Source organism: Camelus bactrianus, chromosome 3 (genome assembly GCF_048773025.1).
Source record: "Camelus bactrianus isolate YW-2024 breed Bactrian camel chromosome 3, ASM4877302v1, whole genome shotgun sequence".
Classification (NCBI taxonomy): Eukaryota; Metazoa; Chordata; class Mammalia; order Artiodactyla; family Camelidae; genus Camelus; species Camelus bactrianus.
This window is the reverse complement of record NC_133541.1, coordinates 87,184,359-87,199,079: the sequence shown is the minus strand read 5'-3', so window position 1 is coordinate 87,199,079 and position 14,721 is coordinate 87,184,359. Positions and strand designations below refer to the sequence as shown.

Sequence of the window (14,721 nt, the reverse complement as noted above, 5' to 3'; positions counted from 1 at the left end):
TGGGAACTGGGAGATAGATGGAAAAATGTCCACAGAATGAGAAGATTTTGTAGAACGCATCTATATAAATGATACAAAATCCAATTGTGAAGGAAGTAAAACAAAATACAGAAAAAAAGACGAGAGATCAATACAATGAGAAGGTCTAATACGCATTTGATAAGTGTCTCAGGAAGAAAGGAGAGAGAAAAGTGAGCAGAGGTAAATAGTGAGGAAATAACTGCAAGAACTGATGAAAGATAATAAAACCAGAGATTTAAAAGGAATGTGAATCTCAAACAGAATAACTAAAAAGAAACTTATACTAAGACATATCACAATGAAATGACCAATGACAAAAACTTCAGATAAGGAACTAGTAAAATCCCAGTGGAACAATTATAATCATAGAGATTATTATCAGAGAAAACAATCAGCTTAGTTCTTGAGAGGCAGGGTCGCAGAGTAAAAACACTAGTTTGAATAGATTTTTCTTTTAAAGTTTCTGCTGTCTAGTACAGGGAACTATGTTCAATATCTTGTAATAACCTTTAATGAAAAAATATGAAAATGAATACATGTATGTATATGCACGACTGGGACATTGTGCTGTACAGCAGAAATTGACACACTAACTGACAGTACTTCAATTAAGAAAAATAAGTAAATTGAACTGGTTTGATTCCTAAATTCATCAGTTACTAGCTGTATAGACTTTGGCAAGCTACTTAATCTTTTTGTACTTTTCAGTTTCCTCATCTATAAGAGAGGGATAAAACATTCTTTCTCACTTTATTTATATAGACATATATATGATTTAAAATAGTTCCCTCTACATAGTGCTATATTACCTATAATTCTTCAGTTAACTATATTAAAGTACCTAACCATAAGATATAATAAAGATGCCCACTTATGTAATCACAAGTGAAATTAAATACATAACTTATTCAAGCACTAATATTCCCTAGGTAAAAAAGAAAAAGAAAAAAGATCTAACTTAGTTGAGTCAGTTCAACTTGATTCCAATAGTTTAGTAGCAGTAAAACTTTATTGTACCACAATATACACAAATGTCACCTCACCACAGGATGACATTTTCACTATTCATGAACAATGGTTTACTACATAACTGCAAACAAGATATGAGAGTGGTGGCTGAGGTCAAATTAATAAATTATCCTGAAACAAATTGTCAATATGAACTAGGTTAACAGTAAATAAATGTAAAAATCTCTTCAAGTTATATCAGAACTAAAAGGAGTCACTGAAGTCTGCTCTCTGAACACCGTTGTTATCAAATAACGCCTTTTTTTGTACCAAAGTACAAAAATCAGATAGCAATCAAGGTGTACAAATATAACATTTTTGAGTGATTACTTTTAAGGCTGGTTCTGAACAAAATTATGTTTTCTGTTATAAACAGAGACAATGGATACAGATATATAAGATACAAAAAAAAGAACATTTTATATATATATAAAATTTATAAACACACACACACACATATACACGTATAAATATTTAGTAAATTAAGTACCAACCTATCGTCCAACAGTTTATGTGGAAAGTTTTCTGTCCTGTTAATATATTTTTCGGATGAATCTTAGGCAAACATGGCTTTACACTATACTTCAACCTCAAAATACTATATGTAGACCCAAAAATACTCCCAGTTCCTGCTAAGAACACCGAATAATCACAATTGTTGTATGTAGTACTGATCACAGTACTTTAAAAAAGGACAAATCAGAGCAGAGGAAGAATGTCCCAAAAAAGGACAAGAAGAAAAATACAGGGATAGTGATGTGGCATGAAGGTAAACTAAAAAGGGTGATACATGTGTGTATACACAGGGAGGCTGAAAGATGGCATAATGCATGTTTATTAAGGCATCAAAGATGTCAAAGGGATAAACAAGTTCCAAATCTGAAAATAACAGAACCTAAGGGTCACCAGTTAATGACTGAAATGGACAAGTAAAGGTCAGCCTAGAGCAGTGGCTCTTGTTTTAACACAATGGTTTATTAATGCCTTAACGTATCAGTTAAGTGTCATTCACATGCTCCCATGAGTACAGGCTGCTGCATCAGTAACACAGAGTACTGGCGTTGCCACACTTCCATCCTTGTGCACCACCCCCACTCCCAACACAGAACAATGTCTAGATCCTGAACCAATGGCCTAGATCAAGGGAAAAGAACGAATTCCAAAGAAATGACCGCAAGCAATACCCATTCCCTGCATCCCGGGCCTCCCTATTGTGATTCACACAAACTGACTCCCACTGTCCTGATTTCACACTCATGAGGGAAACCTGTAATTTTAACTCAGCATTTTACTATGTAGATCAGCCTACAGGAAAAAAATTAAAAACATATTATTTATACTGATTTGGGCATTATGGGTCTGTATTAGTAAAATACATCAAATACCTTAAATTAGAAATTAACTTTTCCTAAATATTTATACCTCTGAGAGCTTGATTAATTGTGAATTGATAAATACTGTGAATTCACTTCTGATTAACAGTGACAATCTTAATGAGACCACCAATCAGATTTTCTGTCATAACGCCAAGGACCAGAACTTAAACCAAGGCGAATTCATCTAGGTAAATGCTAGTCCCAACCCACATGTCAGCCAGCCAGTTTCTCCTGGTAGCATCACAACCCTACTGCGCATTTTTATTTCCCACTAAAAATACACAGCATTTGTTGCAGTGAAACTTAGTCTACACTCACAAAGATACTTAAAATTATGTAGCAGTTTTCTATCTCATTCCCAAAGTTTTTCTCTTTCTCCCACTTGTCTCTTCCTCTAATGGTCTCTACTTCTATATTAATCTCACTTTACCCTGATAACAGTGGTTATATTGGCAAAGACAAGATTGAGACTGGCAGCAAGCTGGGAAAATCAAGCTATGCTTAACCTCAAGGAAACCTGGCTGGCAAACCAGATAGAAAAGTTTTGCCAGCAGGAAGTTATGTCTCACAAAAATTCCCAGATTCCAACTATTCAGTTGTCACACCAGGCACATTTAGGACTTCAAAATAGTCCCAATGGAGTTTGCTTGCAATGCTATTCTCCACCCACATTAAGCATTTCTAAATCCCTGAAGGTCAAGCAATAGCCAGCTTTACCAAAAATAAAATATCAGTAGAAAAAGAGATTTTGGAAGCTATGTGGAAATACATTTTCAAATACTATAATCCTGAATACTAAGGACACCTTTCTCCAAATGCTTGAATCAAAAAGACAAATCATGTTTTCTAATTTTTATCTAATTAAAAATGCCAATATGCCAGCTTCCTTACATTAAAAACAGTGCAAAATTTTAAAAATTCAATTCTATAATGAAAACAAAGTAAAGGAATTGTTTTCATAACATAAAAAGACACAGACATCTTATATATACATTATCATACACTTGAAGAGCAAAGTTATGCTAGCAGCTAATAACAAAAGATTAGTTATGCATATCACTTTCCTAATAAACACTCAACTTATAAATGATATGGAAAAAAGCAATTTAAATGTTCATTAAAGAAATAACAAAAAATAATTAGGAAAAATAAGAAACATCAACTTACCAGTTTAATTGCCACATATTCATTTGTGTATAAATTTTTCCCTTGAAAAAGAAAGAAAAATGTCAGATTCTACCAGCAATAAATGTTGAAAGATGTATTATGTAAAACTACACTGGTGGGGCAAAAAAGTACCTAACACATTTGAATGAAACAGGTTTTTGCTTACAATTATATAGCAAAAACCTCAATAACAATGAAATATTTAAATTTATGATCAACTCAGATGTACTTAGTATTTCACCTGGATTCAGAGTAGAGAGTGATACTAATAAATACCTTAGCTCACTTAACAAACATAGAAAAGTTCTTATTTTGTTGCACTACTATAAACAATTCAGAGAGTAATCAACAGGAAAATATATACTAAATTTCAATAAAATATTCCTCTTCCAATCATTTTAAATCCTCCATTATTATGCAGTGTGATCTTAATAGAGCTCATGTGTATTCTAGTAAATAGAACAAATACATAGAAAAAAACTGGAATATATTTAAAATGAAATAAAATTTTTAAAGTTTTATTCAATATTTGGCTTTGACAAACTGGCCAATTACTTTGAGGGGAAACTCATCCTAAAACCAAATTAAATTACAGATATTTTAAGAGTTAGAAAAGCCATAAAATAAGAAAAAATTATTTATCAGCCCAATATATGGGAGTCTTTTTCAGCACTGAAAAATAAAACGGAAAAAGATAAAAGATCAGAAGATTTTACACAGATTTGATTGCATATTTTAAACTTGTATAAGTTGAAAAAACTACCAGGTACAAAGAATATGTAAGAGACAAACCAAAATAAAGATTTAATATAATTATTACGTAAAGAATTCAAATGAATTACAGTAATTTTTGGCACTAGCAAACTGAAAATACTCCAGAAAATTCCAGGGGGTCAACATCTGTAGTTCAACTAAAACACTATGGAGAATTAAGTTTATGAAAACAATTTGATATTTAAATTAATGTGCTTCTTCACAAGTACAGTAAAAAGAATAAAGAATAGAATATGTGATTTCTGAATTTCCAGTATTCTTTCAATAAGCATGTATTATTTTTATAGCAAGAAAAATAGAACAATGATAGTTGTTGTTTTTAACTATGACAGTACTGTCCCTGGTCACATTGGCTACTGAACAGAAAATAGGCAATCATCAACTTTCACACATGTGATTTTTCCAGCATAATACTCCTAACTTCATTGTATATAATAGCTGATGAATGGCAGTAGAACTTCTAGCCAAAATTTCACTCTCAGATGTGATGCCACTGTAAGCAGTATTTTCGCCTTAAGAATCTTTGCCACAAGCAGTTTCACAGCACAACCATCTACCTATAAGGCAATTTTGCCATAAAAGATAAAAACTTTCTTTTGTATAGCACAGGAAACTATGTTCAATATCTTGTAATAACCTTTAATGGAAAAAAATATGAAGACAAATATATGTATATATATATGCATGACTGGGATATTATACTGTACACATTGTAACTGACTGTAATTTAAAAAGATAAAATAATGAAAATAAAAGAGGAACATTTAAAAGGACACAATGAGACATGAAAAATTATAATCACAGAAGTTTTGAAGACTTTATTGTGAAAAATTAAAATACAAAAATATCAATACAGTTAAAATGTACGTAGATTCATGGTTATAACTATTAGGGTACATCTGAGAAAAAGTGTTACTTCCTTTCTCAAAGATGATCATTAAGGATTCAGGATCTCATGTTGGGCCTAGGTTCTTTACAGTATAAAAAAATTTGCTTTAAGTCTCTCCAAATTTCCCTTGAAGTAAAATGATGAACTGAGAGATGCTTCTATTTCTTATCAATATATGTAACCTATAAAACTGATAGTACATATATGGACCACATTAAAATGTTCCATCACATGCTTAGTCCTTACATATTTCACCAAATCAGGTAAGCCAGATTCTGTAACAAATACGAAAATTCTGTCTCCCTCATATTCTCCACTATTAAATAGCAAAAATTTTCACCATTTGCAAGAAACTTACACTCATCAGAAATCACGTAACCATTTCTTTTGGGGGGATAGAAGGAGCTTGATTCTTTTGTGTCTTCTAACTTCTAATACTGCATGATAAATTTGGTAAAGATGGCATGAGAGAACAAGCTGTTATATCTAAATTAGCCAAAGAATAGATAATTAATGGGACGGATTAGATAATTAATGGGATGGATGACTGTTGTGAATTAGCGGCCTGTTTTATATTCACCATAGCTTGGTAAGCTTCTGGGTGTAGGGATAACTGTGTTCACTAAAGGATTTGCAAAGTGATGTTACCATTTTCTAGTGTAGTATGCAATCCGGCTTTACACTCTCTTATTTCTCACTTCCAGTAAGTTTTCCTATAACTGTATTTTTTTTATCAAGTCAATGTACACAGTTGTTAGCATTCACTATTTTAAGATCACCCCGTCTATTTGTTGCTAGTTAGAACAGTATGAGGCCTAAGATTTATATAATATAAAAATGAAAACACAGCCTCAGAGGAGAATGAAACCAGTCAACCAGTTGAAACCAACTGTCAACCAATTATTTTACTTTATGGTAAAATTGCCTTATGGGCTGAAAGCTAAGCTATAAAAGAAAAAAAAAAAAAGTACCATATTTTTAGGTTCAGCATTTCAATGTGCCTTCATACACATTTTCACAAATACATTATGCATGAAATTGTAGGCTTCCTCTAGTAAGCTTATAGTGCATAATTTAATCGTACAAAGAAGAATTTAACCTTAGGGAACTGGTATCTAACAAAGGGACAACTCTGTTTTGAATTCAAAGGTGGAATTTATATTTCCTCAAGATATTATCATATTTTATAACTATTTTGCATATGATATTATGATATTCACAAGCACAAAGGGAAAAATATTCACAAAACAAAAAGTTAGGTTAAATACAGATTCCATAGACTCAAAATATACCAAATGCACAAAGTATGTGTTTGTGTGTATAATACAAGTGAGAGAGGGCGCATGTGTATAGAGGGAATCCAATTAAGAGAAGGCTCCAAGTAGACTGGTTCCAGTTAACTGATGTTTTACTCCAATTTCAAAAGATACTTCCAACAGAGCTTGTGCTATATTCAACTCAAAAAGATGGTTTTATCAACTTTGTGGTATTTGGGTGGTCATTATTATAGAAAACTATGTTCCACAGAAACTATATATATGTTTATAGCAGAGACTACTAATTACCCAACAATAAGCATGTTCCTGCTTCTATAATAAGAGAATGCTCAACTTTCAAAATAATTGTCCAGCTAGACTATATTTCTGGCCTCTCTTTCAGCTTGGTGTGGCCATGTGATTAAGTTCTGGATATGAGCAGAAATGAGATATGTCACTCCCCACCTCTAAGAATGAATGTGTGCTCTCCTGGCCCTTTCTCTTCTGGCTGGCTGGCTGGGAGCCGGCAACAACTGGAGCAACCGTCTTATGCAGAGACTGCAGAGACGGAAGCCACATACTGAGGATGCAGAGGTACCCTGACAGCCCTGGGTGTTCTCCTTCTGGTCTGTGTTACATGAAGGAAAAAGAAACTTTTTCACCTAACACCACTATATTTTAGGATCTCTTTGTTATTAGCATCATAGCCTATTCTTTATTATTACAATTTTTGAGATAGGTTTTAAGCTTCAGTTAGTAAAAGAAAATCGATAAACATAAAAAAAATGAATCTACTCAAATCTGCATATTTATTTGCTATATGTTGTGAGGTATGCAGAATTCTCAACAAAACAATTCTTAAATATAAACAATATATTAGGAAGAGTTATGAGCCACATAGGAACAAGAGGAAAAGAAACAAAGTTATGAAAACTCCTGTCTACTTAATTATGTCAAAATTTATAGTATCTTATATGATAATTCATAAAGCCAATATATAACACCCTTGTTCTGTTTTCTTTTATGTGATGGTCAATCAGGTGTAGCCACAAGAGAGGTCATAAAAGAGGCTCAGGAAAACAAAATTTATTATACTCCGAGGCCCTAGAAGAGAGGGGTCACAGAAGAAGCATCATGTTTTGGTTAGGTGGTAGAAGACAGGAACATGGGAAGAACTTAGGTCAGGCCTTTATTGGCGTTTCTGTAGGAAAGGCAAGGCAGAGCAGGATAAACTGTTTAGGATTGGCTAGTTTTAATAATTCTATTAGCCTTTGGGCATTATGGGCGAGCAGGCAGGTGGTCTCAAGTTGTCTTCTCCTTGGCCACAGGATGATTTGAAGAAGAGGACTGTCTCCTGGAGTGTACTGGCCAGATGGAGAAGGTATGACTCTGGACTGGTTAGTTTGCAGATCAAAGGCATGCTGCCAGCTGAGTCCTTTGCTATCTCTAAGAACTGTCCAGCCTCTACAGGAGCAGTCTCTCCCCAGCTAGAAAGGTTTTGGGTCTTTTTGAGTTTTTGTTTTTGTTTTTATGATTAAAGCAATATTATATTAGCTGGATTATAAAGCAGAAAGAGATTCCATACATTCTGGAATACATCTGCAGTAAGAGGAATCAACTCAAGTATTAATTCTTTTTTTTAAATTGAAATATGGTTAACCAGAAAGGTTTTTTAAGATATTAAAGCACAATAATATACAGAAAAATAAAAATATATACAATATAACCCCATATTTTATCTAGCTATGTTTGGTCTCACTCAGTGCCTGTTAAAAATGTTTCTATGGGTTTTGATTGATTGTACAAGCTAGAAATACATCTGCTAAAATGCAGAATGCAAGCCTTATCACCAATACATATAAAGGTAAAATAAAACCAAAAACATATCAATTCATCATTCTGTAATTAAAAACACAGATAAAAATGATAGTAAATGTATTTACTTAAATCTAATTTTAGATTATTTTAAATGTTTACCTTTTATAAATCTCAAGGCCAATTTTTTATGACCAACTTTAAAAAAAAATTATCTATAAGAATAGTTTCAACAGTGGGTAACACAAGACCCCTTGGGTCATTTGGAAATGGCAGTGAGGGTTGAAGGAAGGGCATTTGGGGTTATGCATGGAGATGCAACTCTTATTTTGTGCCCAAGAGGTCTAAAGTTCTAAACACCATGCAGTGTATGGGATATTCCTCTACAAAAGAGAACTGTCCAGCCCAAGATGCTAATAGCATCTTTGTTGAAAATCACTTATTTATAACATATATTCTTTATATTCTTTCTTACCCAATACTAATCACAAACATTTTAGTGCCAGAAACAAATGTTCAATATTGTGTCTATTAATGGGGCTTTAAAGAAAGTACTTTAAGAATCCAAATCAGCTTTTAACATTAGCATGTTTATCCAGGTATAGAAAGAATGATACTTATAACAGCTTTTTATGTACAGAGAAATCACTTGGGACCTTTTTTAAAAAAGGAATAAAATACCCCTGTATTTAGTAGTCTATCAAGAAAGAAAAATATGACTAAATTAGTTCTCCAAGTATATATGACATTTATATATTATAAATAAACATAAAACAGATACATATATAGATAATATATTTAAGTAGATAAATGTATGCAAAATATTCAATAAACACCCATAAACAGGTTAGATACAGATAGATAAATAAATGATAGAAGGATGGATGGATGTACTAATCAGTCATCTTACATCTATTGCTGCTTATTCATAGACTGCAAAAGAAAGGGGTATTTTGCTGCTTTTTCAGTAATTGCATCTATAGTTTCAGTACATATAGTATCTCACATTGCGCTGGCTAAAAAGCTCCACTAGATTGTTTTGTGTGTATACGCACACACATACACATACATATATACAAACATACATACACAAAGATGTGTATATATGTGGTTATTTTGAAATAAACTATACGAAACCAATTCTGAATTAACAAAGCCAAAGTACTATAGTAGGATAGTCATATAAACAGAGAGAGACTGATAAAGTACAAATATATATATGACATAATATGTAGCTGTAAAACTAATATATATAAATAAATTTAAGTAAATATACATATAACACTATAATTTTTAAAAAGAATATCTGGATACTATCTTTTACAGGAGCAAAACAATCACGGTTTCCTTAAAATATGCAGGTACAGTGCAGGTCCTTTTACACTATTATCCAAACTTAATCTTCAAAATAATAACTAAATAATTTTCATTAGAAAGTATCTTTCATTAAAAAAAATGCTTCTAATATAATAGAATAAACAAAATAGTCTTACCTAATCGTAATTCTCCAAAATTCCCACATCCAATTTTTTTTCCAACTCTAAAGTTAGGTCCAACCATTAAAACTCCAGAGGATGAAGAACCAGTTCCTCGAGTGTTGTGTCCTGACCGACCACTAGGTCGTGCCATTCTATCATCTGATTTGTCCTTGTCTTTCTTTTTATTATCCATATCAAGTTTGCGGTACTCCACTTTGAATTCTTTAATCAAGACAAGCACACTGAAATAGGGTATCGTGAAAACAGGTACATCACTAGGTAACTGTACCAGGTGGGTAATCTTAACATTCAAATTGCAGCAGGTAGTCAATTAACTGGAGCGTGTTCATCCCATTCGTAAAATTTTTCTCAGCTGTCTTTTCAGCAAAACATGTCTTCAAAATTATCTTTCCAGTGATGTGAGCTGATATTGATAGAGAGCTAGAATATTAAGAAAAGAAAATTAGTCAACTTAGAGAATTAAAAAATGTATGTTTGGGAAATTAATAACAATTCAAAAGTTTAGGCAATAGACTATTACTATTTGTTGATGCCCACTGAAATCAAACTTCAGTAGACTCTTATTCATTACCCTTTATTCCTATAATTTAATACCAAAGAGATCACAAAAACAGAACAAAACACAGAAATCAAGAGATTTGGTTGTTTCTTAACAATAAATACAAGTAACAAAAATGTATTGAGTGTTCCATAAGCCATTATACATTCACTAACCTAGACCTTCCAACATAAAATCATTTCAATTAAAAAAACATACTCAGAGAATTCCAGTAAGTCAATTTAAGATTTTCAATTTAAAAAAACAGAAAGAGAATAATTTTGCAAATTAGTAAAAGATCTTAATAAAAATATCTTCTACATGTTCATACAGTTAATAATTTTCAGTTTTTTCAAATATACATTCTCATTTAATCTTCATTTATTCAAATATTTATTATTCATTAACTATATATGGAAATGGAGATCAGAATGATAATAAAAAAAATTCTTGTTACTCATCATGGAAAACATTAATTATGTAACACTTGGATTAGGCCTTAAAAATATATATATAACTTCAATTTCATAAGGTCAAGAAATGTTGGTAGGCCAAACTCACAAGGTGGAGAAGGTAAATTTTACATTTTCTAATGTACAGATGAAAACACTAAAACTCAAAAAATTTTTCAAGGCTTTTGGAAGAGTCTGCCCCATTCATCTTCTCTAAGAATTTCACCCATCAGACATACCTCAATTCTGTGGTAAATCTGCAAGCTTAAATAATTCTCCAAATTTTGTTTAAACAATCTGACTGGATTCCTATTCTCTGCAATTAAAGAAACTTTGACTTCAAAAGATAATCAGTAAAAAAGAAACTAGGATTTCAAAATTGTAGAATAGATAAACAAGATTATAGTGTATAGCACTGGAAAATATACACAAGATCTTATGGTAGCTCACAGAGAAAAAAATGTGACAATGAATACATATATGTTCATGTATAACTGAAAAATTGTGCTCTACACTGGAATTTGACACAACATTGTAAAATGATTATAAATCAATAAAAAAAATGTTAAAAAAAAGAGACTAGGATCACTATCAAGGACTGCTTATCCCTACTTTTGGAGTTGTTAAATTATATGATGCAATCATAACAAAGGTGAAAACAAACAGTATTTCCTGATTAATTTTCAGCCACCCACCAAATATGCAGTCATTCCTAACACCCAATCTATTTATAAAGTTTCTTATTATATTTGCCATACTCTTAATTTTGCAGGTAAAACTGTAAGCATCTGTTTGGTATGTGTAAAACTGTAAATTCTGTTTGCAGCCATAATAGACTCACTGATACTGAACTTCCCCTCCTGCTGTAAATAACTATAACACTGGACAAAACATATGAAGCACCTGTTTTCAGGCATCAGCTAACAGGCAGTGAAGACTGATTTTTGAGAAAAGAGAAACACATAAGGCCACCTTCATGCAAGAGCTCCAGCTGGGGACAATTTTCTGACTACAGCAGAGGGAAGTGAGACTCAGGCAGTGCACAGTTATCACAGATCAGAGTTTGGAGCTGCTGAAGTGAGTGAAATTTGCAGGACAGTACTGATGGTGAGGCAGTTGTGTAGTGTTAGGGGTAGGAGATGACAGAGCCGAAGGCTAGATTAGCAGACAAAGACTACTAGGGGTTAAATGAAGAACGGAAATAGTAAAAGCTGTAAAGTGCTAGAAGACCTTAAAGTTCCTATCTGGTCATGGTGGAGGAAATTCATTAGTATCCAAGGAGCTCAGCTGAGATACCAGAAAGACTAAGTCTTAAGATTAAGGACCATACGCTAGAGTCAGAACACTTTAGACTGGCTCAACCAAGCCTGGATATGATTAAGAGTATCTCCAATTAAATTAATTGCATTCTAGAACAAAACTCAACATACTTAAAAAGATCAAAAGAAAAAAAAAAAAAAAAAAAACCCAGACTCTCAACAATGTTAAATTCAGAATGTCCAGCATACACTTAAAAATTACCAGGCATGAAAATAAGCAGTAAATGTGAGTGGGAGCCAGGAAATAAAGCCATCAAAGGAAATAGACCCCAAGATGACACCAATACTGAAATCAGAAAACAGGACTTTTAACTACTAAACAGCCATTGAAGTTCTATTAAATTGAAGAAAGAGAATGGGGCAGAAAAATCTTTGAAGAAATAATGGTTGAAAATTTCCCAAATTCATTGAACAATGTTAAGCTACAAAATGAGCAAACTCAGCAATACCATAAGGGATAAATACAAAGAAAATTAAACCTAGGTGCATCAGAGTCAAAGTGCTAAAACTGAAAAATAAAGAAGAAGTCTTGGAAGCAGACAAACTACGCAACAGACAGGGGAACTGCTAGCTTTTTATCAGAAACAATGGAGGCCCCCCCAAAATGGGAAAATATATTCAAACAAATGAAAGGAGGAAAAAAATTCTCAACCCAGAACTTGACATCAGTAAAATTATTCTTTAAAACTGAAAGTGAAAGAAAGCCATTTTCAGAGGAAAGAAAGCTAAGAATTAGTCACCAGCACACTTGCACAAGAAATACTTTTCAAATAGTCCATAAGGCTTAATTAAATCACATGGTATCAGAAAGAAATGTGAGACTTCAAGAAGAAATGAAGAATACTGGAAATCACAAATGCATAGGCACTTATTTCCTTAAAAGATATATTACTGTTTAAAGCACAAATAATTTCTTAGTATCATTTATAACATATGTAAAAGTAAAACAAATGACAACACAAATGGCAGGGGCAGGTAGGAAATGGAATTACACTATTTTAAGATTCTTATATTTGTGAGGAATGAGATAGTTCAATATTAATTTTAAGTAGCCAATGCAATTTTAAAGCACATATTGTGATACCTAGACTAAACACTAAAAATTAATTGCAATAGAAACAGCTAAAAAGCTAGTACAAGAAATAAAGTGGAATAATAAACATTTGATTAAAACAAAAGTGAAACAAAAGATACATGAGACCAAAAAAAGAGAGAGAGAAGTCCTAAAACCACATATACAATGAAGATGGACCATATTTTCCCCATAAAAGGGAAAAATTGTCAGATTGTACAAAATATCAAGATCCAACTATATGCTGTCTATAAGAAACAACTTTAAATACAAAAACACAAGTGGACTGAAAGTGAAAGAACAGAAAAAGATAAAAAGGATATACAATGCAAACAGCAAGTATAATAAGCCTGAGAGGCTATATTATCATAAAAAGTAAACATCAAAACAAGGGACTATCTCCAAAGACACAGAGGTCCATTTCATAATGATAAAAAAAAAAAAAAAATTCAACAGAAACACAAAAATCATTAAAAAAAAAAAAAAAGACGTAACAATGAACAAAATGAAGCAAAAACTTAAAAAAACTAGAGAAAAAGACAATCATAGCTGAAAATTTTAACACTTGTTTTAATAATTGATAAAGTAAAGAATAAAAATACCAGTATGTATACTGATAGAGTAGATGTAAATAATACATTAATTACCCTGACCTAATTGACATGTATAAAACACAACATTCAAAAACTGCAGAATTACCTTTCCTTTCAATGCTCATCAAGAAAGATCATCTTCTGGATCATTATTTAAGTCCCAAATAGCTGAAATATTACAGAGTATAATGATCAAACTAGAATTAAACAATGAAACAATAACTATATGATATCTAGAAAATCCCCATATATTTGAAAATTAAACATACTTTTAAACAATTCATGAGTTGAATAATAGATCAGATGGGAAACAAAAAAATTTTCCCAGAATAATAAGAAAATATACCAAATTTTGTGGGTTGCAACTAAAGCAATGCTTATAAGAAAACTGAAAGCTTTAAATGCCTAAGTTAGAAAAGAAGTTTTTAACCAATGATCCAGTTTTTCTCCTTAAAAAGTTAAAAAAGAGCAAATTAGACATAACTTGAGGAAATATTTTAATAGAGTTATTGTTAATATTCCATAGACTTTTACAAAAATATAGTCTTACTGAGTGAAAATACAGGAATTCTTGGCAGATAAATATCAAAGAAACAAACAAAAAAGAACCCCAGATATCCTAGGATAAAAAGAATCATATCTAAAATGAAAAACTTCATTGGATCCATTTAAAAATGGATTGAATAGAGCAAAAGGTGTCAATGAACCTGAAAGAAGATCCAAATAAATTATCCAGGGAGCAAAGTCAATAAAATAGAAAATAAACAACACAGAAAATAAAGCCAAAAACTGATTTTTTTGAAAACTATACTATTCTTACAAAAACTCTTTCAGAAACACAAGAATAAGGAATACTTGTCAATTTACTTTGTAAGATCAGCAGAACCCTGATACAAAAGCCTGAGTAAAACAGTTGAAGCAAAGGAAATTAGACCAGTATTT

At 31.9% G+C, this 14,721-nt stretch overlaps 1 protein-coding gene across 12 annotated transcripts in view; it reads right to left on the bottom strand.

Moving 5' to 3' along the window:
* CSNK1G3 (casein kinase 1 gamma 3) overlaps nucleotides 1-14,721 on the bottom strand; it is a 97,353-nt gene that overhangs the window by 55,186 nt on the left and 27,446 nt on the right. For 11 of the 12 annotated variants that reach the window (XM_074360577.1, XM_074360575.1, XM_074360573.1 and 8 more), the window contains exons 2-3: nucleotides 9,800-10,225; nucleotides 3,573-3,613 (exon numbers count right to left, since the gene is read on the bottom strand). In XM_074360577.1, coding sequence (XP_074216678.1) covers nucleotides 3,573-3,613; nucleotides 9,800-9,977 — 219 coding nt within the window. In that variant the 5' untranslated portion in view covers nucleotides 9,978-10,225. Of the gene's footprint in view, nucleotides 1-3,572; nucleotides 3,614-9,799; nucleotides 10,226-13,885; nucleotides 13,948-14,721 lie in introns of all 12 variants that reach the window. The other variant, XM_074360571.1, reaches the window with a different exon arrangement.